Genomic DNA, 27,904 nt, shown 5'->3' on the forward strand with positions numbered 1-27,904 from the left:
CCCACTTGGGCCTCATGTGTACAAATTAACTTTAATTGAGTCTAAACTGGTAAAATCCCTCAAGCCCACATGGGAACCTATAGGTGGAGCCTGCAAGGGTCTGATAGAACGCACTGTACAGGTGGGGCCTAAATGGGTCTCAGATAAATTACATATCAGATAAAGATCTAGTGTGATCACTCTTCATACCTATATTGGCAAATATATGGGGCCTACAAGGGTCCTGTGCAACCCGCCAAGTTGGGCCCAGTCAGAACCCACTTGCGGCCTAAGTGGGCAAACACAGGTCGAACAGGTGGGGCCTAAATGGGTCTCCGATAAATTGCCCAGTTGGGCCCCACAGGAAACCCAGTCAGAACCCACTTGTGACCCATATGGGCAAACACAGGTGGGGCCACCGTGGAAACTGCAGACAAACCCACGTGAAACCCATAATGTAGCCTACTTGGGTCCCACTTAAAGTCCAGTCAGATCCCTCTTAAGGTCGAACAGGTGGGGCCTAAATGGGTCTCAGATAAATTGCCCAGTTGGGCCCCACAGGAAACCCACTCAGAACCCACTTGTGACCCATATGGGCAAACACAGGTGGGGCCATCGTGGAAACTGCGGACAAACCCACTTCGGACCCTTATCGGCAGACCAAATTCAACCCTTATGGGCCCCACATGGACATGCCGGCTGGGTATTGATTCGGGGAAAGAAATTATGAATGACCTGTCAGTATTAAAATCAGCTCCATCTTTGTCGATGAACGCATTAATGCTTGATTTAATGATTTTATCTGTCTAAATGGGTGAATGGGTCAGACATCCTGACATTGTACCCTAACATCTGTCCAAACTTTGATTTACAACACATCCTTCATTATTCTTAAATGACAAGAGCCAGAAAAAAAGCCACAGATCAAACAAAGGTCTTGAAAAAGTAAAAACACACCCCCAAATCACAGGGATGCCAATTCGCACTGGATTAGTATTATCACAGGACCTCTGTGTTACGTGAAATAGGGTAAGTAATTTGCGGTGTAATTTTTACTTTACGGACATGGTCAATTCGCACGGGATTAAGATCATAGACGACCTCCGCTATTATTACAAATTACCAGATGTCCCCAGGTAAAACTAGTCCCATGCGAATAGGGTTTATGTCAACCTTCGACAGGAGTTTGACGCACTACGAGCAGAAAATGTAAAGCTGTTGTAAAATGAATGAATGAATGTGAATGAATAAATGTAAAGCTGTTGTCACTGTGTTGTTCATGTTTCAAACCCTGATTATGAGAAAGTTACTGGGCAAGGCATACAATTTTTGATATGGAATATCAAAAATTGTATTATCCAGCTGAAAGGACAGTAACACAAAAGCATAATTCATCTTTACATAACAACTACGTATATCATAGAACTCTGAACTGTTATCTACAAGCCCACAACACCGAAATAATATGCTATTTAACCCGCCATACAAGTGCAATTCGCTGTGAGGACGTAGTTTTCTCGTTGGTTGATTATAACCCAAGCCTCATACATCGTTGTCTTGTGTCCTTGTCTTTGACTAGGGAGAATTTCTGATCTCAAAACACAAAACTCTGAGTCTATGTCATGGTATTTGACGTTTTGTACATGACCACAGACAACGTATTCATACGCATCCAGTGAGTTTTAGGCTCGTAATTTCTCTCTGGTGTACACACTCGGTTTCTCAATTAAATAGGTATATCTGGCCACTGTATATTTGGCCACTTGCTAATGTCATAAACCCACTCGTTAATAGAACATGGATCTGGAAGTTGGACACCATTTGTCAAAGTCAACTTGTTAAGGTAACATTCACGATCTTTAGTTAAAAATCCCTTGCATAGCTTGACAAGCTGTTTATCTCCGCCATACTTCCGTTGCCAAAATGCGCGCACATACGTTCTACGTCATCCACAAACAGAAAAAGGGTCTATTCTATTCTATTCTATTCTATTCTAACATGTTCAGTATTGGGCACGTTACTTTTAAAAAGTAATTAGTTATAGTTATTAGTTACTTCTCCCAAAAAGTAACTGAGTTAGTAACTGAATTACTCCACTATAAAAGTAACTACTTACCAGGGAACGTAACTATTGCGTTACTTTAAAAAAAAAAAAAAAAGTTTAAATACTTCTAAGAATTCGATTTTTTTTTCTGAGCGTAATGTTCACTTCACGTGTACATTCTTACCTTTTACCTCAGTGAGGGTAAAGTAGTGCCTATACTTCCACCTTGAAAACGGCAACTTTTCGTCTGAATGCTCCAAACTCTTCATTGCTGCAGACTATCTCTGATGCTTGTGTGATACTGCTATGCGCGCATTTGTATGTAAACAACACCAGACGCTGATTGGCTTACCACATACCTTGGCCAGTCATCATCACTTATGCGGCTACCGCCCCCACCCCACCCTACCCAGAGGGGAAAAAAAACACCTACACAGCTCTTGTGGCTGGCTGACAGCGCCACAAACGCACCACATTTAACTGTTGGTAACGGTAACGGCGTTGTAACAGAGGAAATAGTAATGAGTTAGATTACTCGTTACTGACAAAATAACGCCGTTAGTAACGCCGTTTATTTTACCACCGTTATTCCCATCACTGAACATGTTCCACCTGTTCTACTTTGTAAGGGTATTGCTATTGTTGGAAAAATACTAAGTTAAACTGTTGAAAAAGATATTTACTCTCTTCTTGCTTTAAATGGTAGGGGAAAGGTCCCACAGATAACTCACAGATGCACCCAGTGCACAGCTCCTTTGTTATGACTAGCTGATTTCTAACAAGGCTGTCTCCCTAGCAAGTCTGTCTCTCTGTACCCGTGTCTAGGGCATTACCTACTGTATAAAAGTGAATGTCACCTTCCAATTGGCAGTCGATTCTGTACTTGCTATAGTGCATGTATCGACTCCTTGATGAAAGTAAAACTTTAGAACGAGACTAACAGTTGTAGCAACAAAGATTTAGTGCTGATCAAGACAATTGTGATGGTTTAAAGAAATACACACAAAACAGAGCACCCTATTCCAGAGTGATATTGACTTCAAGCAGACTATTCTCCAGCACTGACACAGTGCTGTCATGTTCTGTGAATGCATACTATACACTGATATACCTGTTGATGCCCGAGGACATGCCTCGCCGCTGGCTGACCCACTGCTGTAGCTGGGCCATGGAGTTCTTTCTCTGGGCCACCCTCTCTGGTGCTGTCCTTGGCACAAAGCCCCTCCTCAGCACCACACTTTCTGGCTGTGTTGTTCTTGGGTCGCGTGATGGCCTAACGCTCACCTCTGTGTGGCCATGAGTACAATGTCCACTGTGACTCCTGGATAGAGAAGGTTTGCTATTGTGTGACATGGTATTGGGAGGGCCAAAGTTGTCCATACCATCTGAATGGTGATTTAGTTCAGGGGTGATTCCAGGTCTTTCTCCTTCATCTTCACCTGCTTCTGGACCTTCTCCTTGTTTCCTGCAATTCTTTCCCCCCTCCTTATCATAAGAAGGAGTGGAGGAGGTCTCTTTTGTAAGGCTGCCAACCCTTTTGATATTAGAGTGGTTGTCACTGTTTCCTTGTGTGTGTGGATCCTGTTGGGTTTGTGAATCAGGTGCCTTAGTCATTATCGTGTGACTGAGGCCTGCTATGGTGCCCAAGTTTGTTCTGTGAAGCAAAATGGAAAAAGGAAGAAGAATGGAAAAAGGAAGAAAAATGCCAAAGAATAATCATGAAGTTTTGTTGTTTCGCTTCCTTCATTGATTAAACAATTTGCATATGCATTTAAGTCTTATTGTGCATGTGGAAAAAGGTTAAATAAGAGCATGTGGCAAAAAAATACAATAAAATATTAAATGAGAGGTATATGTCTGTACTAAAATCATGGGTTCATTATGCTGATCTTTGGCAATTTGTGCCAATCTTAACAATTGTGACATTTCCAGTATCCGTTATTTCTATTTACTATCTGAGCATAAAATCCAAGAAATAAGAGTGAGGAGACATTTCTTTTTTCTCATGCCAGTATAAATGTATAATGAATGAAATAAATATGCTTTTTTTGTACTGCCTTTTTGCATGAACCACTACCTCACTATCTTATAATTTTTAAAGTTTTAGCAGTTATTTATTTGTAAAGTTTTTCCCACCACCATGCTGTACATACAAAATGTCTTTAAATTTCTGTTTTTCTCTATATATTTTTCAGAGTATTGCTATTTTTAGTATATTTTGTAGTAGTATATTGCAGTATATTTTTCAAATTTGTATTGTGGTTTTTAGTAAATCCTTTGTCAAAGTCGTTATTGTTTTTGTATATACAGTATATTTGCCAATTTCCGTGCTACTGTGACAAGGTAATTTCCCATACGTGGGATTAATAAACATGTCTTATGTCTTATGTTTTATATCTTAATAGATTACCCTCTTGAGTCATTAAGGACATGCCCACTTCCAAAAAAACTGCTCTAAGAACTTTACTGATCAAAACATTTTTTCTGCTTTTTTCGGCATAAATCTCTTGTGCTAAAGGAGCTCCACAACAACATAAGCTCACTCCAGAACAAGCACCTGGAGGCTTTTTGCCTTGATTGCGGGGGATTTCAACTATGTAAACCTGACAGACACTCAGCATGTCATCATACTGACACAGGGAAATAACACGCTGGACTGTGCTTACACCAACAAAAAAGACGCATACAGAGCCATCCCCCACCCCCACCTCGGCTTCTCTGACCACATCTCCATCATGCTGGTCCCTGCCTACCGTCCCCTGGTCTGGTCATGGCCCGCATCAAGGACTGCATCGATGTTACTGTGGACCCGCACCAGAATGAATACAGGAAGAAGCAATCCACAGAGGATGCCAAATCTTCTCTGTGGACTTCAGAAGGGGCAGGCACCTCCCCCCTCCCCTGCACATCGGAGGGACAGCGGTGGAAGTGGTCTCCAGCTACAGGTACCTGGGCGTCCACATCACTGACAACCTCACCTGGAGAACCAACAGTTCCTGCCTGATTAGCAAGGCACACCAGCGCCTCTATTTTCTCAGGAGGTTGAGGCACGCCAGACCTGGGAGCACAGCCCTGACATCCTTCTACAGGTGTGTGGTGTAGAGTGTCCTGTGCTCCTGCATCACTGTAGGGCACGGTAGCTGCTCTGCGGCAGAGAAGAAGGCTCTGCAGAGGGTGGTGAAAGCTGCACACAAGACTGTGGGATGCAGTCTATCCACCACCTCAGACATTTACTGTCACCTGCATCAGGAGAGACACCACCCACCCCGCACACGCACTGTTCGTCCCTCTACCTTCAGGCAGGAGGCTGCGGAGCATTAAGAGCAGGACCACCAGACTGAGGAACAGCTTCTTCCCAGAGGCTGTGAGAATGTTGAACGCTGGAGGACCTCCGTAGCACTAATTCTTCCTTTTCAGAGACACACACATGCAAACATGCCAGATAATTTCTTCCTCTCCCTCTCCCAGAGTGACCAGGGGAGTGAAAACAGATAAACAGGTCGTAAATACCCCTCTCCCAGAGCAAGACTCTGATGTGCATTCCTCTGTAAAAAGAACCTAAGTTTGTTACTGTGACTATCGAAATTGTAATAACCTGGTAGGTTATATATTGTTTTTCAGGAAGTGCTTAGGATCACAATGAGACGATTTTGATCCTTGTATGATAAACCTAGCCCAAATTCACATAATTTGTCACAGTAAGGATGAATCACAGTGCCATCAAGCAGCAATTCTTTAAAACATTTTCTTTCTTTTTAAACCATTGTTAAAAGTGTGTATATGTTCTTATACAAGTAGTAGCTATTGCTATTGAAACTGTTATTTTAAAAACCCCAGTCTTTTTATTTTTAGCAAAATATCCTGAGAACCTATTATTAATTCACTGATGCTTTTGAGCTATTTTGATTTTGTCATTCAGGTATGTCATCTTGTCATGTTGCAATGCTGAATGTTGCTGCATAGGAAAGAACATCGCTAACGAGCCATGATGAGTGATGGAATGACTAAATTAGTTAAAATAAAGTAGGTTAAGAAGATCAGGCAATAAGATATCTTAAGACAAAGACCTGCAGGTGTTCCCTTCTCTTTCTGCACGAAGAATTTGGAAACTCGATCCAAAACAAGCCCTGAATAATTAACACATAAAATCAGAGGGACACGCGCTCTTCTCCGCATTATTTACTTTCTTTTTACTTGTACCTTTTTACTTTTAACTTTTACTTTTAACGTTTCCTTTTTCTTCTTCTTTACTTTTTATTTTTACTTGAACTTTTCTCGTCTGACCTTTTTCCCAACGCACAATTTTTATAGTGACTTAGCTTTATTCATTTTTCTACACGACGCACCAAAGTACTAATGAACAAAGCCAACCTGGTTCATAAGTTAGCCAGCGTAGTCAGCTGGGATATCAGAGCAAGTTTTGAAACTCCCTATTAACATCTTTTAGAGAAGCTTGATTAGATTACATATCAACAGTGTTGGGAGTAACGCGTTACAAAAGTAATGTAATTACTGTATTGTATTGCTTTTTGCTGTAACGCAGTAATGTAAGGCATTCCAAAAAAAAAAAAGGGTAATATTTTACTCGGTACAAAGGTCAGTAACGTGCGTTACAATGCATTTTAACCCGAAATTAAGTGGTGTTTTGTTTTTATACTATGGCCAATAACACTGTGAGATCAGCAGAGGAGAAAAATTCCACGCAAATTGTAAAACGTTTCTTCCTGTACGGCTGAAGCAGACTCGACGTTGAACAGTACATTTTCGAGATGGACATACTCTAATTATTTTCAGTTTGTTAGAGACAAAGATATGAGGAGCATAGTAGTTAAGTGCACTTTATGTGTGAAACCAAAATATCTATCTACGTCGCGAAATAGCACAAGTAATCCAACGAAACATTTACAGCGGTTCCACGCTAACATTAAGTTAGTGAAAAGAAAGTGGAGACAAAGCAGTTAAATGTCTGTTGTTTTTTTTTCGAAATTCTCTTTTTATTTAGAAAGGCACATTTCCATCACAGTCATTAAGTACAGCTTTAGTTTGTCAAAAACATAGCAAAAGATGGATGTAGAAAATTTAGGTATTTTTTCCATACTGCCTTTCTAGAGTTTTGTTTTATGGACCTAAATTACTCCTTATAGGAACAATAACAGAGAATAAAAAGAACAAAACCGGGGAGCGCACATCCCATTAAAAAAGAGACCATGTGCACACAGAGTCTCTGTCCCTCACTCACCCCACCCTCCCCCACTACACGTTACACCCACAACATATACACCTCTCCATCAGTAGGCCTCTCTGCCACCAGAACCTCAGGACATTCACACCATCCACACCATCACAACCATCACTACACGTAGACAACCGAAACATAGCAAAGGTTTTAGAAGCAAAGGTGTTATTAACATCCATGTAAAATGTGACGATAAGCGCACGTGCGCTCTCTTTTAAACAAATCTGTTATCATAAATGATTTATTTTTGATAATAACCCAGACTGTATTCTCCTTACAGAGACATGGCTTGGCACCGATGCACCTGTTGTTCTCACTGAGGCTTCACCACCAAATTTTAACTTTCTGTTTTCTACTGGGGGGGTAAAAAAGGTGGAGCAACTGCATCTATATCAAGAACCACGATGGCCTCGCATGAAGTTCCTTTTAACAGCTACTCTTCATTTGAACATCATGCTTTTGTTTTTAGCAGCCCTCCTATTCTTTGCATAACAGTCTACAGACCACCCCAGTACTCCACCTCTTTTATCAGCAAATTTTCTGAATTCTAATCAATTATTCACACCACCTACAACAGGATTTTAATAACTGGTGATTTTAATCTACACGTAGACAATACCTCGGACCCTGTGTCCAGAGAATTTTTAAACCTCTTAAACTGTATGGATTTTAAACAGCATGTCACACAGCCGACCCACAGCAGGGGGCGCACCCTGGACCTGGTCATAACCTATGGGCTGTCCGTGGGTGTCTCCTCTTTGTGGACTTGGCTGTGTCCGACCACCACTGTGTATTTTTTAACATCACCAGTTTTAACCAGCAGGAGGCCCCGGTGAGAACGGTGAGGAATCGCTACCTTACTTCTGAAGTGGCTGCAAATTTTATCCAGATTTTACAGAGCACTCCTGCAGAGATTTTACCAGCACCCTGTGATTTTATCGTGAACAGTTTTAACAAAAATCTGAAATCAGCACTGGACTCAGTGGCTCCTCTTTTAACAAAAACAATTAAGACAAAACCTACACCCCCGTGGAGAACTGAGGAGATAAAGAAATTGAAAAGAGACTGCAGGAGTGCTGAAAGGAGATGGAGAAAATCTAAACTAACGGTTCACTATGAAATCTTACGCCAACAACTCAAAATCTACAATAACGCAATCAAGCAGGCAAGAATTTCCCATTTCAAAAAACTCATTTCCGACCACAAAAATAACCCTAAATTCCTTTTCTCCACCATAGACCTTTTAACAAACAGTAATTTTAACAGGTCCCACAAAATAGCATCAGATACCCTCTGTGAGGACTTTGCAGACCACTTCAGAGGTAAAATTGATGATATCAGATCCAGGCTTTTACCTCAACAGATTTTAACTGTCGCCACACCTGGATCTTTGGTTTTACCTGAGGAAACACTGGAGAGTTTTGTCCTGGTTGATGCAAGGACACTTGGTCGAGTTTTCTCCCAAGTAAACCCTACAACCTGCCTTTTAGATCCAATTCCCACACCGTTTTTTAAAACATTTTATGGGCTCCTTGAAGAACAGCTTTTAAACATTGTGAACTGCTCTCTTCAGATGGGTGTCTTTCCCACCTCCTTCAAAACGGCGGTGGTGAAGCCCCTTCTGAAGAAGAGCAATCTAGACCATAACATTCTTAATAATTACAGGCCTGTACCCAACTTACCATTTTTAAGTAAGATTTTAGAAAAACTGTTTTTTAACCATTTAAATTATTTTTTAAAGACAAACAATATTTTAGAGAGGCATCAGTCTGGTTTTAGGACAAACCACAGCACCGAGACAGCCCTTTTAAAGATTTTAAATGATATCAGGTCCAACTTGGATAAACATAAACTCACAGTCTTGGTACTACTGGATCTAACCGCCGCCTTTGATACAGTAGACCATCACATTTTATTAAACAGATTGAAGAACCTGGTCGGCCTCTCTGGTACTGTTTTCAACTGGTTCGTCTCTTACCTCACAGATCGACACTTTTTTGTGAGTATGGATACATGTTCCTCAGGAACCCATGAGATCAAGTGTGGGGTTCCCCAGGGGTCAATTTTAGGTCCAATTCTTTTTAATCTCTACATGATTCCCCTTGGGGATGTCATCAGGAGGCACGGCATCAGCTTTCATAGTTATGCTGACGATACACAACTGTACGTGGCCGTGTCTCCTGATGACACAGGGCCTATTGATGCCCTTTTTAATTGCACTTTAGATATCAAGTCATGGATGGCAGCAAATTTCCTGCAGCTCAACCAGGACAAAACAGAGGTTTTAGTCATTGGTCCTGAAGGCCAGAGAGAGAAACTTTTAACAAAATTACAAGATTTTAAACCATCTCAAATTGTAAAAAACCTGGGCGTGATTTTTGACTCTGTGCTTAGTTTTATCCCACATATTAAAAACATAACAAAGACCGGTTTTTACCATCTTAAGAATATAGCCAGAGTCCGCCCATTTCTCTCTCAGGCCAGCATGGAGGTACTGATGCATGCTTTTATCTCTTGTTGTTTCGATTATTGTAATGCCCTGCTCTCTGGTCTTCCCAAAAAAAGTATCTCTAATCTCCAGCTACTACAGAATTCAGCTGCACGAGTGCTGACGAGGACCAGAGGGCGGGAGCCCCGTCCCTGCCCATGTTCAAAAAGCACCTCAAAACATTTCTTTTCACAAAGTCCTTTGACCCCTAACCCCCCCCATTGTTAAGCGACCTTGGGTACTATGAAAGGCGCTATATAAGTCCAAGCTATTATTATTATTATTATTATTATTATTACACCGGTTTTAAAATCGCTGCATTGGCTTCCTGTGCGCTTCAGGATTGATTTCAAGGTTCTTTTACTTGTTTTTAAGTGTCTTAACAGTCTTGGGCCTTCTTATTTATCTGACTTACTTTTACCATATCAACCCTCGCGGACCCTGAGGTCTTCCGGCACTGGCCTTTTAATCATACCTAAAGTTAGATCAAAAACACACGGGGAGGCAGCTTTTAGTTATTATCGCCCCTGATTGTGGAACAGCCTGCCTGAGAGACCTCAGGGCCTCAGAGACTGTTGATGTTTTTAAAAAGAGGCTCACGACCCACCTTTTCAATCAGGCTTTTAATTGATTCTCTTAATTTCCTTCCTCCTTTTAATCAGACTTTTTTTTTTTATCATTTTAACTATATGCTTTAACTACATGTTTTTATGGGGGGGGGGGTTGGGTGGCTGGGTGTGTGTGGGTGTATGTGTGTGTCTCTGTGTTTTTACGGGGGTGGGAGGGTTGGATTTTTGTCATTGCTGTTTTTAGCCTCTGTGAGGCACTTTGTATTAGTTTTAAAAGGTATGAAAAGTGCCATATAAATAAAATTTGATTTGAAAAAAGAATGAGGGTAAATTCACACAAAGCACAAGTATTCAAATAAAATCAGATCTGATTGGCTTTACATACTCAGTCCATTTGGACCATGTCTTATAAAAATTTTCTTTCTCAACCTTGAGGGAAAAGAAATCTTCTCCATAACATAAATCTCATACACAATTTCAACCCATTCATCAATGGTGGGAGGTTCCACTTTTAACCATTTCCTCGTGACACATTTCTTACTAGCTGCCAACAGTATAGCAAGCAGTTCTTTGTCCTTTATGTTCCATGTTTCAAAAAAATATATTGCCCAAAAACAAAGTTTTTCCATTTTAATGGAATATTCACATTAAATACATTTTCAATATGTTTATGGATCTCTTCCCAGTAAGACCTAATTGTTTGGCATTCCCAAAAAACATGAAAATGGTTGGCTCCATTAGATCCACAGAGCCTCCAACAAGCGACTCCACTGCCCTGGTGTCTTTTTTGTATGGGTGTAATAAAAAATCTTGTAGTATTTTTCCAGCAGAACTCCCGCCAAGTATTTGACCCGGTCGAGAACCATTGTAATTTACATATTTTCTCCCAGCTCTCCTGTGAGATCTTTACCCTTATTTCCTTTTCCCATTTCCTCTTTATGTATTCTGTATTCTCTTGTTTGGATAATTGTATGGCATAGAGATCGTTTTATTGCATGTTCTGGATTTAGTCAATGATAAAAATACTTCCATGAACCCTGATTCTTCCTTTCCTAACGCCTCTTTAATATTTTTGTTAAAATAATGTCTCACTTGCAGGTACCTAAAAAAATCATCTCTTCCCAGACCGTGATCCTTCTGTAGGGTTTCAAAACTCCGAAATGCTCCCTCGTGGACAAATGAATAATAGGAAGTTAAACCTTTTGTGATCCATGTCTTAAATCTGCCATCGGTTTTATTCGGTGTAAAGTCTGAGTCGTAGGCACACCACCTTATAATTTTAGATGTGTTTTTTAATCTGCAAATTTTGACTATTTCCTGCCAAGACTTCAGGAAGCTGCTCGCTATAGAATCTTCTGGGATCTCCTGTTCTACTTGTAGTTTGATGTCACTTAGTAGAGCTGTTATTGGGATACCCTTTACCATTGTTCCCTCTATTTCCTTCCATGCTGCAGTGTATGTTGGTGAACACAGGCAGACTAGTGGCCTTAATTGGGCTGCATAGTAGTATTCCTGTAAACAGGGAAGACCCATCCCACCCTTTTCTTTTCTTAATTGCAGCATTTTAAATTTAATTCTGGCCTTTATCCCTTGCCACAGATATTTTGCTATTAATCTGTCCCATTCTAAGAACTGCTTAGACGGTATTCTAACTGGCAGACATTGAAAAAGATACAGCATCCGCGGGTATTTTTGTTTTCTAAAACCCAATTAAATGTTTTTAATAGTGTTGGTATTAGTTGGTCTTGCATTGCTTTGTACCATTCTGTGGGAAAACCATCTGTCCCTGGAGACTTCCCCCCTTTCATCCTCCTGATTGCTGATTGAATTTCTTCTTTTGTTATTTTAGATATTAATTTTCCATTTTGTTCATCAGTGATCTTTGGGAGATTTACCTGAGACAGCAAGGCATTGATTTGGTTATCGTTGTTTGTTTGTGGTTGAGAATATAATGATTTATAGTATTCTTGGAAGCACTGTTGTATTTTCTCCGGATTAGTTACATTCGTTGCTGAGTTTCTTATTTTATATATAGTTCTGTCCGCTTGTTGTTATCTTAACCTACATGATAGAAGTTTCAATGATTTCCCACCTGTCTCATAGTATTGTTGCTTTATAAAAAAGGAGCTTTTTTTTTAATTTCCTGAGTATTTATTTCATCTATTTCTTTTTTTAATTTTATAATCTTACATTTGTCGTCGTCTCTGAGAGACTTTGTGTGTTCTTTCTGTAGACTCTTCAAGTCCTCTTCTAATTTTTTTAGTTTTTGCTCCCTAATTTTCTTCTCATATGAGGAGATGGCTATTATTTTGCCACTCAACACTGCTATTAATGCATCCCAGAGAATGGATGGTGTCACTTCCTCATTATCATTGTTTTCCAAATACAATTTAATTTCACTTTTCAAATTATCTTTAATAACTGGGTTGTTCAGAATGTTTGAGTTCAGTCTCCAAAGAGTGGATTTCTTATTATCATTTAGATGGACTGACATATAGATGGGTCCATGATCGGAAATAGTACTGGGTCCTATTTCACAGTTATCCACCCTAAAAAGATCTCTTTTAAGCATAAAAAAGTAATCTATGCGTGAGTAAACATTGTGAGCGTACGAGTAATGTGAGTAGTCTCGTCTCCATCGGGTTTATCTCTCTCTCCACACGTCAACAATCCCCACTTCACGCTTCCAAACATTTAATCTTCTGCTAATATTTTTTGCGTCGGATTTCCCGTTTGATGAGTCAATTTTCGGGTTGTTATGTTTATAAAAGGACCAGTCACTGCCCGGCGGAACATACACGTTAAAGAGACTTATCAGCCTTCCTTATCCTTATATTCTGATATGTGTTCATAGTTCACAGCACTGGATATCAGAGTCGCCACCCCCCTCCGTCTCCCCGATCCATGTGAAGAAAAGTAAACATGTTTAAATCCTGATTTATTCAATTTAGTATGCTCAGTGTCGCTGAGGTGTGTCTCCTGTAAGAAAGCTATTTGGATTTTATCTTTTTTTAATTTTGATAAGATTTTTCCCCTCTTAACTGGATTAAGTACTCCATTTATATTAAATTATGCTATTTTTAAAGATCTTTTTTGCATCTATGTGATTTCCTCCTCCATCCCAGACAAAAACCTGGTGCGCTTCCCCCTCCCCACAAAAATCGGCAGGGACTAAACAACTAACAAAATAGTAAACATCAATCTGAACATAACTGGTCTTCGTGACTCCCTATGTAGGGGTCTGTTAACCTGACCCTGTTGAGCCCCCCAAAGCGGCTCGAAGGGACAAGTCTCCCTCAGTTGAGAGGGAGAGGCCCTTACCTACAACAGTCGCATGGCGAAAAAAAAGAAGGGAAAACAAAAAATCGAAAGTGATAAACTAGCCCCAAACGAACCAGTCTATTAAATAGTGGATCTCCACCACTAATTACAGTCATAGTACATATCAGAGATTTCACAATTTACTCCGTCGTCCTCAGGCCGTGGGTTAAGTCCTTTAGGTCCTAGAGGGGAGTGGTGATGTTCTTCTGAAGGCTCAGAGCTTCTTCCTGTATCCTGGCTCCCGTTCGGCTGTGCCCTTCCTTGCTCATCTATCCACTCTCTTCCAGGACAGCCGCTGCACCTGGTCCATGAGCGTCGCCGGAGGTGTGATGGTTGTCACGGTGGAACCTCTTCTCTGCAGGTCCTCTGATGCCTCCTCTATGGTATTGTAGGTTTTGGTCCCATCCTCTGTTTCACGCGCAGCCTGGCAGGGAAGAGGGTCTGGAACTGGACTTTGTTTTCCTTCAGCACTTTGCGTATCTCTGTGTATTCTCTTCGTTTCTTGAGTATTAGAGGTGGATAGTCGTGGTCCAGGTTTATGTGGTTTTCTTGCCAGGTTAACCCCTTCTTCTGCCTTGCCTTGCGGAGTAATGTCTCTTTTGTTTTAAAGATTAAAAACTTGATTACAATGGAGCGTGGCGGCGCGCGCGTCCTCCGGTGGCTGCGGTCCCAGAGACCGGTGAGCTCTTTCAATCTGCAGGTTGGGCATTTCGTTAGTTAGTCTGAGACCTTCGCGGAGTAGTTTTTCCACAAATTAAGTCATTGTGGTTGATTCCTTCTCAGATCCCTCTGGCACCCCATAGATCCTTATGTTTTCGAATCTGGAGCGGCTTTCCTGATCCAGCAACTTCCTCCAGCTTGGTGTGCAGCTGTAGCATAGGCGTAATGACTTCTTCTGTGTTTTGGATTCTTTCTTCTGCTCTCCCAATTTGCCCTTCCGTCTCGTCCAGTCTGGCATTCACCTTAACAATTTCTTCTTTTATTGTCCCTGATTGTTCTTTGTTTTCTTTGCGAAACTCTCTTAGTTCTTGCAGGACCAGTTCTGAGTCGGCCATTTCTCCGCACTGCGCCGCGTTGCTTGTTAGCTTAAACCTGTTAGCTGCTACTTGTTGCTGTGTCCGTCTTTCTCACCCCCGTATTCAGACGGCATTTACTGCTCAAAGTGGTGATATGATCTTTTCTCCCCTTTTCTACGTTTTTTGTGGAATTATTTACTTGGTTTGTATGGGGATATTTCTCTAATTGCTCTGGTTCAGTCGGGAGTTCCCTCGCTATGTGGCCGTCTTGACGGTGTTCCGACCGGAAGTCCTAAATGTCTGTTTTTAACAAAATTCTGGCTATGATTGTTCCTAGTATTGGGGGAAAAAAAAAAAATTGGTTGTTTTATTTTAAAAGGGTTTGTCTATGATAAGATGACAAAAATAGCATAATCGAAGAAAGTATGATCCAGTGGTATGATACACCTCTCTCATTTAGCCTCCCTCCCCCACGCACGCAGCGCGCACACACCTTAGGTTTGGCTGACCACCTGAGGGGCGTGGTTCCTATAAGTTACCAAACGATCTATTTACTTTATCACTTAGCACCAACACATTACAGTCATTAGCAACAGCCTTAACTTTTCCTGTTGTTGTTATTGTTCACCCTATCAACCACTGTCCACAGTTTATATTAAGCTTTTGGTTTGTGCATATGTGTTGATATTAAAGCCAAGGTTTAAGACTAATACTGCCTATCTACAGAGGACATTTACAGCTTTTACAGTGTTAACAAATGTAAAGGGTTGGGGCTTTCAGCATTCTAATTACCTTACAAAGATTGGGGAATTTAAAAAAAAAAAAATTGTGATTGGATAATATTGTTTTCCTGGTAGTCAGGAGGTTAGCTTAATTGCTAGGGGTTGCTTTTTTGACATTTATTGACCTTAAGTTTGTTTTGCATTTATTGTTCCTACCTCATCTTCTCATTTAAATGCAATTTCTTTTCTTTATTTTTTAAATAAATGCCCAAAATATTGACTTTAATGCATTATTAGTTTTTGTGTAGCATCAAATTTAAAAACTTAACCACCCATATATGATGCATAATATATATATATACGTATAATAAGAAAATGACTGATTTTAGTGTTGAACACTAAAAATTACAAATTTTACTATTTTTTTAATAATGACATCCTAACATTACAGAATGGTAAATGGCCTTGTTTTTACATAGCACCTTTCTACCCATTGGTACCCAAAGCTCTTTACAGTCACAGACGTATCTATCTATTCACTCACACAAGCACACGCACTGGCTGCAACTGGGGGTTCAGTGTCTTGCTCAAGGACACTTTCACACATGGAACATTCCGGGGATCGAACCACTAACTCTCCGGTTTGTGGACAACTTTATTTCCATCCAGTGTTGCATTAATCAGGGAAGAAAAAAATCCATTGATGGAATAACCTGGTCATTTAGTATATTCAGGTAGTCAGCTGACCTCATTCTTTGTGCACATAATGTTGCTGAACCTAAACCTGATCAACTGCAGCAACCCCAGATCATATCACTGCCCCGACAAGCACTAGGCATGATGGGGGTATCACTTCATCTGCCTCTCTTCTTACCCTGATGCACCCATCACACTGGAACAGGGTAAATCTGGACTCATCAGACCACATGACCTTCTTCCATTGCTCCAGAGTCCAATCTTTATGCTCCCTAGCAAATTGAAGCCTTTCTTTACAGTTAGCCTCACTGATTAGTGGTTTTCTTAAGGCTACACAGCTGTTCAGTCCCAATCCCTTGAGTTCCCTTTGCATTGTATACAGTCAGGTCCATAAATATTGGGACATCGACACACTTCTAATCTTTTTGGCTCTATACACCACCACAATGGATTTGAAATGAAACTAACAAGATGTGCTTTAACTGCAGACTTTCAGCTTTAATTTAGGGTATTTGCATCCAAATCATGTGAACGGTGTAGGAATTACAACAGTTTGTATATGTGCCTCCCACTTTTTAAGGGACCAAAAGTAATGCTATGCTAAGTAATGCTCAGCTGTTCCATGGCCAGGTGTGTGTTATTCCCTCATTATCCCATTTACAAGGAGCAGATAAAAGGTCTAGATTTATTTAAAGTGTGCTATTTTTGCATTTGGAATCTGTTGCTGTCAACTCTCAATATGAGATCCAAAGAGCTGTCACTTTCAGTGAAGCAAGCCATCATTAGGCTGAAAAATCAAAACAAATCCATCAGAGAGATAGCAAAAACATTAGGTGTGGCCAAATCAACTGTTTGGAACATTCTGAAAAAGAAAGAACGCAACTGAGCTCAGCAACACCAAAAGACCCAGAAGACCACGGAAAACAACTGTGGTGAATGACCGAAGAATTCTTTCCCTGGTGAAGAAAACACCCTTCACAACAGTTGGCCAGATCAAGAACACTCTCCAGGAGGTAGGTGTATGTGTGTCAAAGTCAATAATCAAGAGAAGAATTCACCAGAGTGAATACAGAGGGTTCACCACAAGATGTAAACCATTGGTGAGCCTCAAAAACAGGAAGGCCAGATTAGAGTTTGCCAAACAACAGCTAAAAAAAGCCTTCACAGTTCTGGAACAACATCCTATGGACAGATGAGACAAAGATCAATTTGTACCAGAGTGATGGGAAGAGAAGGGTATGGAGAAGGAAAGGAACTGCTCATGATCCAAAGCATACCACCTGATCAGTGAAGCATGGTGGTGGTAGTGTCATGACTTGGGGATGTATGGCTGCCAATGAAACTGGTTCCCTTGTATTTATTGATGATGTGACTGCCGACAAAAGCAGCAGGATGAATTCTGAAGTGTTTCGGGCAATATTGTCTGCTCATATTCAGCCAAATGCTTCAGAACTCATTGGACGGCACTTCACAGTGCAGATGGACAATGACCCGAAGCATTCTGCGAAAGCAACCAAAGAGTTTTTTAAGGCAAAGAAGTGGAATGTTATGCAATGGTCAGTCACCTGACATAAATCCGATTGAGCATGCATTTCACTTGCTGAAGACAAAACTGAGGGGAAAATGCCCCAAGAACAAGCAGGAAGACTGCAGTAGAGGCCAGGCAGGGCATCACCAGGGATGAAACCCAGCGTCTGGTGATATCTATGCGTTCCAGACATCAGGCTGTAATTGACTGCAAAGGATTTGCAACCAAGTATTAAAAAGTGAAAGTTTGATTTATGATTGTTAATTTGCCCCATTACTTTTGGTCCCTTAAAAAGTGGGAGGCACATATACAAACTGTTGTAATTCCTACACCGTTCACCTGATTTGGATGTAAATACTCTCAATTTTACGAAAGTCTGCAGTTAAAGCACATCTTGTTCGTTTAATTTCAAATCCATTGTGGTGATGTATAGAGCCAAAAAGATTAGAATTGTGTCGATGTCCCAATATTTATGGACCTGACTGTATGTGGAAATGCTCTTACTTTCACTATTAAACAATAGCCCTGAGTTATATTGTTGTTTTTCTTGAATTTGATTTTACCAAACGTAAACACAATATTTTTCCGGATGCATTTCCTCAGACAATGGTTCCCCACTATCCTTCCATTTTTTAACAATGCGTTGGACAGTTCTTAACCTAATTTTAGTAGTTTCTGCAATCTCCTTAGATGTTTTCTCAGTTCTACCTAACAGAACTCAGAAGTCCCTAACGAAGAATTCGAGAAAATAATAACGGCATTCTCTTCCCGCAGCCCTGGCAGATAGAACAAATTTCTCGGTTGTTGTCGTGTAGTTAACAAGCTTAAAGTAAAACTAGCCAGAATCATCCCTAATGTAGACCCATTGTGTGATCAGTGTAGGCAAGCATCAGCCACTTATTCACACATGTTTTGGTTTTGTCCAAAGCAAGATACATTTTGGCAGTCAATCTTTCAGTTGTCTTGAAAGCACCCGTGCAGCCCTCAGCTTTAATAGCCTTTACATTTCTTTTAGCAAGACGACTTATATTTTGTAACTGGAAAGAAAAAACACCTCCAACTTAAGGTGTCGATTAAAGATCTTGTACAATATTTAACATTAAACGATAAAATCGTCTATTCTACAAGAGAATGTGCTCAGAGGTTTAATATTGTGTGGCAACCATTTCTAACCTTTATAGAGAATATGAATGCCAGGGACATTATGACAGTGAACCCATGTTATGTATAGTTTTTTTGTTTTGTTTTGTTTGCATTTTTTTGTTGTGTTTTTTATTGTTGTTCCTCGATTTATTTATTTATTTATTTATTCTTTATTACCTATTCATTATTTCCACTTTTAGTTTGTCAGTCATTCATTTATACAAATTAAGGCAGCTCATGTAAATCTCTATCCAGTGACTTCATGGTACAGTAACTTTACTGGGTAACTTTACACATTGTATTTGTGTGATCATGGTTATGATAACTGTGCATCTTGTATATTATGAAAAGTCAATAAAAATAGTTTGACCAAAAAAAAAAAAAATATGTGCATGTCTAATTTGCACCTCTGAGCATTGACCTTGGCAGCCTCTCTCATGGCTCTGATCCACTCCTCATCATCATCATGGCTGTCGGTGCTGAAGTAGTATGCCCTGCTACCAGCGTGCTCCACCTGCATGCAAAACACAATGGGACCTTCTAGTTCTTCAGCTTCCCTTTTGTTGTCTTCTTACCACACCTGCAGGGTGAAACAAAACAAAGAGAAGCAGCATATACTGTACGTAATTCAGTATTAGACCAGTCAGTTAGGCAGCACTATTATCTTCTTAAGAAGACAATAAAATTGGATTAAACATGCAATGCAAAAGGTAATTTCAGTTTAATACAGCTTTATTTACTTTTGCAACTCATATTTTGATTTACTCATAGCAATTACTGAAATCTTGGAAGTAGACATTTCATTCTGGTGTTCTTGACAGCTATGGAAAAAAGGACAGTCAGATGGGCTCGAACGATTTATTCATAATGTCTTAAATATTTATAAACATGTCAAAAGTTCTCACATACACATGTGAAACGGAAGCCAACTTAAAACAGACGCGAGACGTTGGTTGTCTGGCCTCTGCACAACTGCCTGCAAGTAGCCTTACCGAAGCAGCGGCATTGCTTAATAATATATTGATCTCAGCGGAGACCATCAGAACTTGTTACTTCCTTGCTACTTCAACTGCACAACTGATTGATGGTCAGCTAGCACCACTCTTCCCATCCCATCCCATCCATCAGGAGAGAGCATGCACCTCATCGTTATTAAGCGCAGAGAGCTGCTGAGGAGACGGTTATTACTTTCTGGAGATCTCCAAGATGCAGAAGGTAACAGACATTTTGCTGTTAGTAAACAGATACATTTAAATCTTTTTAAGAATTATTAAACAGTGTTTAAAAAATGATTACACTACACCTTGAACTTTTGCTATAACAGTCCTTTTTCACTGTGGTGTTAGGGTTAGGGTTACTAAAAACAACTGACTAAAACAATTTTATTGGAGTATGTATAGATACATCTGTGGATGTGCTGGGATACTAGCCTGACGAGCCAAACCCACATTAAATGTAGCAAATGTAATTTGCTGCCGCTAGGGGCAGTCTAGATTCTAGGCTACTGGGATACATCATCAGTGATGTTTCCTGAGATCCTTGAGTGTTTCAGGTCTCACAACATCAGACATCCTCCTTCAGGTGACCCAGCCGGGGCTGCTTAGGCCCCGTATTGTGTCCCAGCAACATTGGCCCACTTTTCGGACCTTTTAATCTGAATCCACCCAAGAGGACTTGCTTAAAAGAGGCAGATGTCAGCATCACATCTGGTCTCAAGGAAGCTGGTGTTACATAGTCTGGGACCTTGCCCGAGTCAATCCGTAATTCGCAGTCTGATGCAGAAAGAGAGCCGGCTGGCTGATGGTGTTGGCTGTGAACATAGCTTCTCTCAATCCCTTATGAAGGGTATTGTCCTCTGGCTGTGGATGTGTTCGATGTTAGCCACTACACTGAAAATGGTCTCTATCGCTGCATTCACCATCATCACCATTCATCATCGTCACCATCATCAAGCTTCTTGATGGTGGTTTGGACTGATGCAGTGTCTCTGAGGTTACAGTCAAAAACCTTGCCTAGGCTTGCAACTGGTTTCTCAGTGATCGATGGTATTATAATGCTGTCCACAAGGAAGTGAAACTTGTCCATCACTTTTCCTCTCTTCAGGACCATGGACCTGGATTTTTTTTTTTTTTATTTTGCTTGATTGAAGTGTTTATTTCGAATATGCAAACCAAAATAAAAATAAAAGTAAGGCAAAACATTTAAACATAGAAATACATATTCGAAAAGGAGTGAGAAGAAGAATAACTTATAAACTCCCACCCCTTCTCTTTAAATAATGAATGAAAATACCAAGCTTCCTTGCAACTAGTTTAGATATGCCTGATACTTCTAGATAAATAAAATGTATTCCTGACTTGGACCATGGACCTGGATTTAGTTGGTTTAAAACGCATCCTCGCTCAGCACATGAGTTTTTCCAGGCCTTAAAAGATCCACCTGCATCCAGGCACTGATGTAGTGGTGAACCATCAGGTCATCCATTAAGGCTCTAATGGCGGGCTTGTCTTGGTCCATTCAAGGATTCAAGGATTCAAGGATTCTTTATTGTCATTTCAACAAATGTGGGTACATGAGGTGGAACAAAATTAGTTTCTCTGGTAATGATTCAAGCCATAGCAGAAATAGTAAAAAGTATAAATATAGAATAAAATTAGCTAACTAAGTATAGTACAAAATAGCAAGAAGTGTATAAATATAGGCAGTAAAAAAAGTGTCAGCACGGTAATAAGTGGAGATTAACTGTAAGTACAAAACAGGCTGAGCTTGTCATTGTTTAAATGTCAACACATTTAAACATTGTTTAAATATTTAAATTGCTTAAATGTCATGAGGTTTACATTTCTGACAGGGGAGAGAAATCTCGAATAAAACAGGCCTGTGATCAGAGAAAATTGCATTAAAAACAGGTCAACCAAAAGATAAAACAATATCTAGTCTGTTGGCAAATAGTCGCTACTCCTCATCCACATCCAGAAGAGCTTGTAGATCTTGTTTGCCTACTGCTCAAGCAGATCTGCAGATGATGCAGTATCCCTGCCTCTGCATCTGGCCCTGACACATCCAGAAAACAAGGACAGTAATGTCAGAATGCTGTTCATAGACTTCAGCTCAGCATTCAACGCCATCATCCCACAAGAGCTCATGGGAAAGCTCAGTCTCCTGGGCCTTAACTCCTCCCTCTGTTACTGGGTCTGGACTTTCTTACAGAAAGATGAAAGTCAGTCCAGATCGGCAGCAGAATCCCAGCCAACACCATCCTGAACACTGGAGGACGACAGGGCTGCATGCTCAGCCCACTGCTATTCACCCTGCTGACCTACGACTGTGCTACGAGAACCATCTCCAACCACACCATCAAGTTTGCTGTTGACACAACCATTGTTTGCCTCATCAGCGACACAATGAAACACCATACAGAGAGGAGGTGCAACACCTGGGAAGGCGGTGGTCCAACAACCTCTCCTTAAACGTAGGGAAAATAAAAGAGGTTGTTATCGACTTCATGAGGGCCCTCCAACAACACCAACACCCCCGACTATCAACAACTCTGTAGTGGTCCACCCATGTCTAAGTTTACAAAAGAATTATAGGCAAATCTGATATTAAGCAGTGGTGATTATACCCAGCAGAGAGTAGGCATTTTTTTAAAAGAACAAACTTTTTTTGGTGAGGGCCACATCAACTTTCATTTCTCTAATGAGGGGCGGGGGTCAGTCTATAACAGGAAATGATATGGGCCAAAGTGACAACCAGTATTATTATGGAGATTATAATGATCATTTGTTATTCGCTTGGCCTTGGCACCACCTGTTGGTTTGCAAAAAAAAGTCATAGAAAGTCTTCACACGTTTATCTGAAGTACCACAGATACTCCTGTTATTTTATAGAAAATAAAAAACACAAGTTGATGCCAGGTAACAATGAGTTGATGTGCCTTTTCCTTGCACTGGACAAAAAAATAGTCATCTGCCCACTGCTGTTTAAAAACTCTGCACCAAAGGCGGTCCTGGCTAGATTTACGCCCTGGGCGAAGGGTCCCCAGAGTGGCCACGTCCCCCCCTATAAATTTGCTGACCACTCCACTGGCCACCCCACTCGCCAGTCACATAGATTATATCGTCAGTTATGCGTTTCATCCCAAATCATTTGGGCCACATGCACAGCCAGCCAGGCCCAGGAAGCCGCTCTTGACCTTCCATCACTCACAGTAGCCCCGCCCCCTGGCAGCTGTTGCGCGCTCCGACAGCAATCGATCTCAAAAGGAGTTAAGAGAGAAGACGGAGAAGACTACTAGTGAGTAAGTAAGTCATAAATTTCTTTAGTAAAAGAAGAGGGGGAAGTATGTGTGCTTTTTAAGTGCCAAATGGTGCTGTTTACACCTGCACCTGTTACAGAAGCTTTTTGACTTATTTTTTGACATTTGGAACTGAGTTACGTAGCTAACGTTAGCTGCTGCTTGTATATATGTTATGTCAATTTGCAGACAATGAAGAGAAAGTCCACAGAAATCTCTTCTTATTTTAAGAAGAAAATGAGTACAGTAGGAGAGAGAGAGCCGACAGGGGAGCAGCAGAGGCTTAATGAGGAGGAGAAAGAGGGGGGTGGAGGAGAGGAACAGATAGAGCAGCATGACAAGGTTACACAGACTCAGCCAGCATCAGTAAGAGACCACAGTGACGAGGAAGAGCATCAGAAAGCAGCAGACCAGGGACAGTCAGCACCAACAGTTTGATTAGTCTGAATAGAAATGCCTATAGGCTATTATTATAGCTATAATTGATAATTACTATTGTGAGGGAAATTCTTAATTGTCCCTTATTATTTTAATATTATATATGAAACCTAACATATTTGGATGCAACATGAGATTGTATGTAAGGTGGAAGCTTGTGGTATGGTCAGAAGCTCTGCCTTATGATAATCATGTGGTTGCAAGGTATGAATTGATATGTTGTTGTATGCTCCATTGTGTAATATGTTGTGTCAATTAACATAAGGAACTAACTTTAAGGAGTTCATCCTGAAGGGGAAATTGAGGTACCTCTTCCGTGTATATGTCTTCTGGAAAAAGGTCACTGTGTATCACACAATGATGGTTAAAGTGAAGGAGAAGTGTTATGTGTGTCATGAGATGTATGCTGAAATGTTAGTACAATGAGTTGTGTCAAGTCATATGTGATCTTATGATGTGACTACAGATAAGAACATTGTTTAGGATAGTATAAACGCTGAGGAGAGACTGCCTCTCTTCAGTCATCATCCGTCGCTGATGAGTGGCTCTTGCTTGCAAGCAATAAAGTTTTCGAGAAACTAAGTATTGTGTCATAACTTGGTATTTTGACCAACTCTCATCTGCACTAGACAAGTGATTGATTTTCAGTTGCCACGACACTATGAAGAGGAGCTAAGTATTATTATTACTATCATTAATATTATTTTAATGTCAGAATAACTGATTTTGCCTCTTGTTTCATCATAGATATCTCCCAGTCAAGAGCAGAGCAGCCCAAGCAGCCACTACTGAAAAACTTCCCTCGAACCTATCAAGGGGACAGAAGACGGTGCTTCTCTAAAGACTGGTACAACACCCATAAATGGCTGGAATACTCTCAGAGTAAAGACTCTGCCTACTGTTATGCCTGCCGGCCCTTCAGTCTCCCCTCCTCAGGTGATTCAGTATTTACATCTGAAGAGGGGTTCAAAAATTGGAAAAAGGCAACCTTCAAAGATGGGGGACTTTTAGGCCATGCAAAATCTGAAGCACATACTAATGCGATGTTAGCATGGGCAGAGTATTCTAGTAGTTTTCTAGTAGCCTGTATACTACAACAGTATAATAAAATCCTGAAATGATGGCTTTTAGTTTTGGTGTGCCACCCCAAGATTTTAAGTGGCCCTATCTGGCCACCCCTATGAAAAATTTCTGGAGGCGCCCCTGCGGATATGACAGCGTGAAGTCCGCTGCTAGGATGAATTGTGTTGTGGTGATTTTTGTAGACACCGTGGATAAAGCCAACAGGGTAGTGGAGAACGGGATCGCCGTAAAAGACACGTTCATTCCTGTCTCACCTCTCACATCACCAGCGAGAAAAGTTACTCTGTCAAATGTCCCCCCATTCATTAGTGAGACTTTCACGTCACGGAAAAATAGTATCTAAAATGAAAAAGGTTCACTCTGGCTGTAAATCTCCTCTATTGAAACACGTGGTGTCTCACAGGAGACAGATTTTTATGATCCTCAATAAGAAGGAAGAGTTAAATGTAGCCTTCAGATTGAGAGTGGAGGATTTTGATTATGTTGTTTTTGTGTCATCGGATAATATGTTAATAAGTGTTTTAACTGTGGCAAAGAGGGACACTTGATTAGAGCTTGCCCAGGAGAAGCTTCCACGCAGGGACAAAATGGAGACACAGAAACAACAGATGAGGATCCTGGGAAAAGTCAGAACAATATGGAAGGAGAGGAGACAGGTGAAGAACAGCAGGGCAGCCAGGTGAGTGAGGGGGGACAACAACCCAGCCAGGTGAGTGAGCAAAGACAGGTTGAAGTGGGGGAGGGACAACAACTCAGCCAGGTGAGTGAGGATGGACAGGAGGAGACAGGGGAGATAGAACAGAACAGTCAGGTGAGTGAGGAAGGACAGGTATTGACAGGTGGAAGTCAACAGGACAGTAAAGTAAGTGAAGGACAGGAAGAGACAGGGAAAAAGGAACAGAACAGCCAGGAAAGTGAGGGAGGACAAACTAGAACAAATAAAACAAAAGATGTGACTAAGGAGAAGAAAATTAAGGGACAGAAAATAATAAAACAAAAAGATATCAGAGAAAATGACATGAGTGGTGTACTGGGAGAGAGCGAGGCAGAGATGGATGGAGATGAAGAGGACATGAAGGTGCCTCAGCTAAAAAGAAAAACCAGAAGCAGTAGTGGAAGCTCTCAGGCTAAAAAAAGAGCAGTGGACAGAGAGGCTCTCTGTCCACTGAAATGGATAGTGATAGTAACTCTGAGTAAAAAGTGGTCGGTAGATGTGGAAGAGAAAGAGCTTACAGCGCTGGGGAAATCAAAAGCTTTTTTACAAAGAACAAAAAATATGAAAGGTGTTAAAATCGAAGAATATTTCTCAGATAAAGAGCTGCTCTGTAACTCGTTTAGACTGCACCTGAGCAGTAAAAGTAGAGGAGAACTGACTAACCAAGAAATAGTCAGAATGAAAAAAATAGTTCAGAAACTCAGACAGGAACAGTAGATTAGAATTGTTCTGTCTGCTTTTATTTTTTTGCACTATGAGCCACTTTAAACTGAGCACTGTAAATATAAATGGAGCAAGAGACTCAGAGAAAAGAGCTCTTCTATATGAGCTGATGAAAGCTAAAGGGTCAGATGTGATGTTTCTTCAGGAAACTCACAGTGACGTTTCCAATGAGTCTGACTGGAAGAGAGAATGGGAGGGGGACATAGTGATGAGCCATAAAACCTCCACCAGTGGGGGGGCATTCTGTTCTCTAAGGGTCTATCATGTATGTCTATGGAGGTGGAGCAGGTGGTGGAGGGCAGACTATTGGTGGTCAGAAAGGTAGACCTTTTAAATGTAGTTTTTTATAAATGTTTATGCTCCTACTGCAGGACCTGACAGAGTTTTGTTTTTAAAAGTTTTAAGTTCAGTTTTAGATAAAGTCAATGTTGAAGATTTTTTATTTATGGGAGGAGATTTTAACTGCACAGAGAATCATTCATTAGACAGAAACCATCTAGAACCACATACTGCATCACAGGTTGTTTTAAAACATACATTGAAAACACATGGAATGGTGGAATGATGTGTGGAGAAGAAAGAAAGGAGACAGAAGACAGTACACATGGGCCCACACTAGAGATAATGTCATTTCTCTAGCTAGGCTGGATCGGTTTTATTGTTTTAAACATCATTTTAATGTTTTTAAAGACTGCAGAATGATGCTTGTTAGTGTTACTGATCACTTTTTAGTTATTAGTAATGTTTTATTTTCTAATTTAAAGTCCAAGAGTGCTTACTGGCATTTTAACACTGCTCTGTTGAATGATTTCCATTTTAAAGATGTTTTTAGATTCTTTTGGAGTTGTTTTAAAAACAGAAAGTCTGATTTAAAATCTTTGAGGCAGTGGTGGGATTGTGGAAAGGTCGAGATAAAGCAGCTCTGTCAACAGTACACATTCAATGTCACACGGGACATCACCAGATCTATGAATGACCTGGAGACTGAAATTGTGGAATTACAAAGTTTAGTAGATTCCACTGGAAATCGAGGTCATGTTGACGACCTCAAGTCTAAAAAGATAGCTCTTAGAGACCTACTGGGCACTAAGGCCCAAGGAGCACTGCTTCGCTCACGGTTCCAGAGCAACACAATGATGGACGCGCCAACCAAATATTTCTTTGGTTTGGAAAAGAAAAATGGACAGAGTCGCTTCATCTATGCTCTGCGTTCTCCCACAGGACAAGAGCTGAAGGACTCCAACAACATTAGGAAACAGCCGACCGTTTTTTATTCAGAACTTTTTAAATCCGAGTACAGAGAGGATGAGGATCTGTTGAAGTCTTACAGTGAAGGGCTTCCTCAAGTTCCTGAAGACATCAGCACTGAAATGGGGAAACCGATGGCCCTGGAGGAACTGTTCAAGGCCCTGCAGAGCATGAAGGGAGGAAAGGCACCTGGGATCGACGGGATACCTGCAGACTTCTATAAGGTCTTATGCAAGGAGATAGGTGAAGACCTTCTGACTGTTTTTAATGAAAGTTTTAATGATATGCTGCTACCACTGAGCAGTGATCACCGTCTTACCGAAGAAAAGAGATCTCCAAGAGATCAAAAACTGGCGTCCCATCTCTCTCCTCTGCTCAGACTATAAGATATTGTCGAAAGCTTTGGCCAATAGACTGAAAGAGGTGATGGACCTCATAGTACAGAGGGATCAGATGTACTGTGTGCCTGGTAGGTCTATTATTGATAATGTTTCTTTAATTCGGGACTTTTTGGACATCTTTGGGCCTTTGGGCATCAAGACTGGTCTTATTTTTTTGGATCAGGAAAAGGCTTTTGACCGGGTTGAGCACCATTACCTCTGGAAGATCCTAGAGCAGGGGTGTCAAACTGATCCGTGGAAGGGCCACTGTGGCTGCA

At 40.8% G+C, this 27,904-nt stretch overlaps 1 protein-coding gene across 5 annotated transcripts in view; it reads right to left on the minus strand.

The window, feature by feature from the left end:
• LOC311487167 (pleckstrin homology domain-containing family A member 6-like) overlaps positions 1-27,904 on the minus strand; it is a 104,630-nt gene that overhangs the window by 57,394 nt on the left and 19,332 nt on the right. For 4 of the 5 annotated variants that reach the window (XM_084543330.1, XM_084543329.1, XM_084543328.1 and 1 more), the window contains exons 2-3: positions 19,150-19,322; positions 3,135-3,677 (exon numbers count right to left, since the gene is read on the minus strand). In XM_084543330.1, coding sequence (XP_084399456.1) covers positions 3,135-3,677; positions 19,150-19,262 — 656 coding nt within the window. In that variant the 5' untranslated portion in view covers positions 19,263-19,322. Of the gene's footprint in view, positions 1-3,134; positions 3,678-19,149; positions 19,323-27,904 lie in introns of those variants that run through there. The other variant, XM_084543331.1, reaches the window with a different exon arrangement.

The sequence above is a fragment of the Chelon labrosus genome, assembly GCF_963514085.1.
Source record: "Chelon labrosus genome assembly, chromosome: 4".
Taxonomy (NCBI): domain Eukaryota; kingdom Metazoa; phylum Chordata; class Actinopteri; order Mugiliformes; family Mugilidae; genus Chelon; species Chelon labrosus.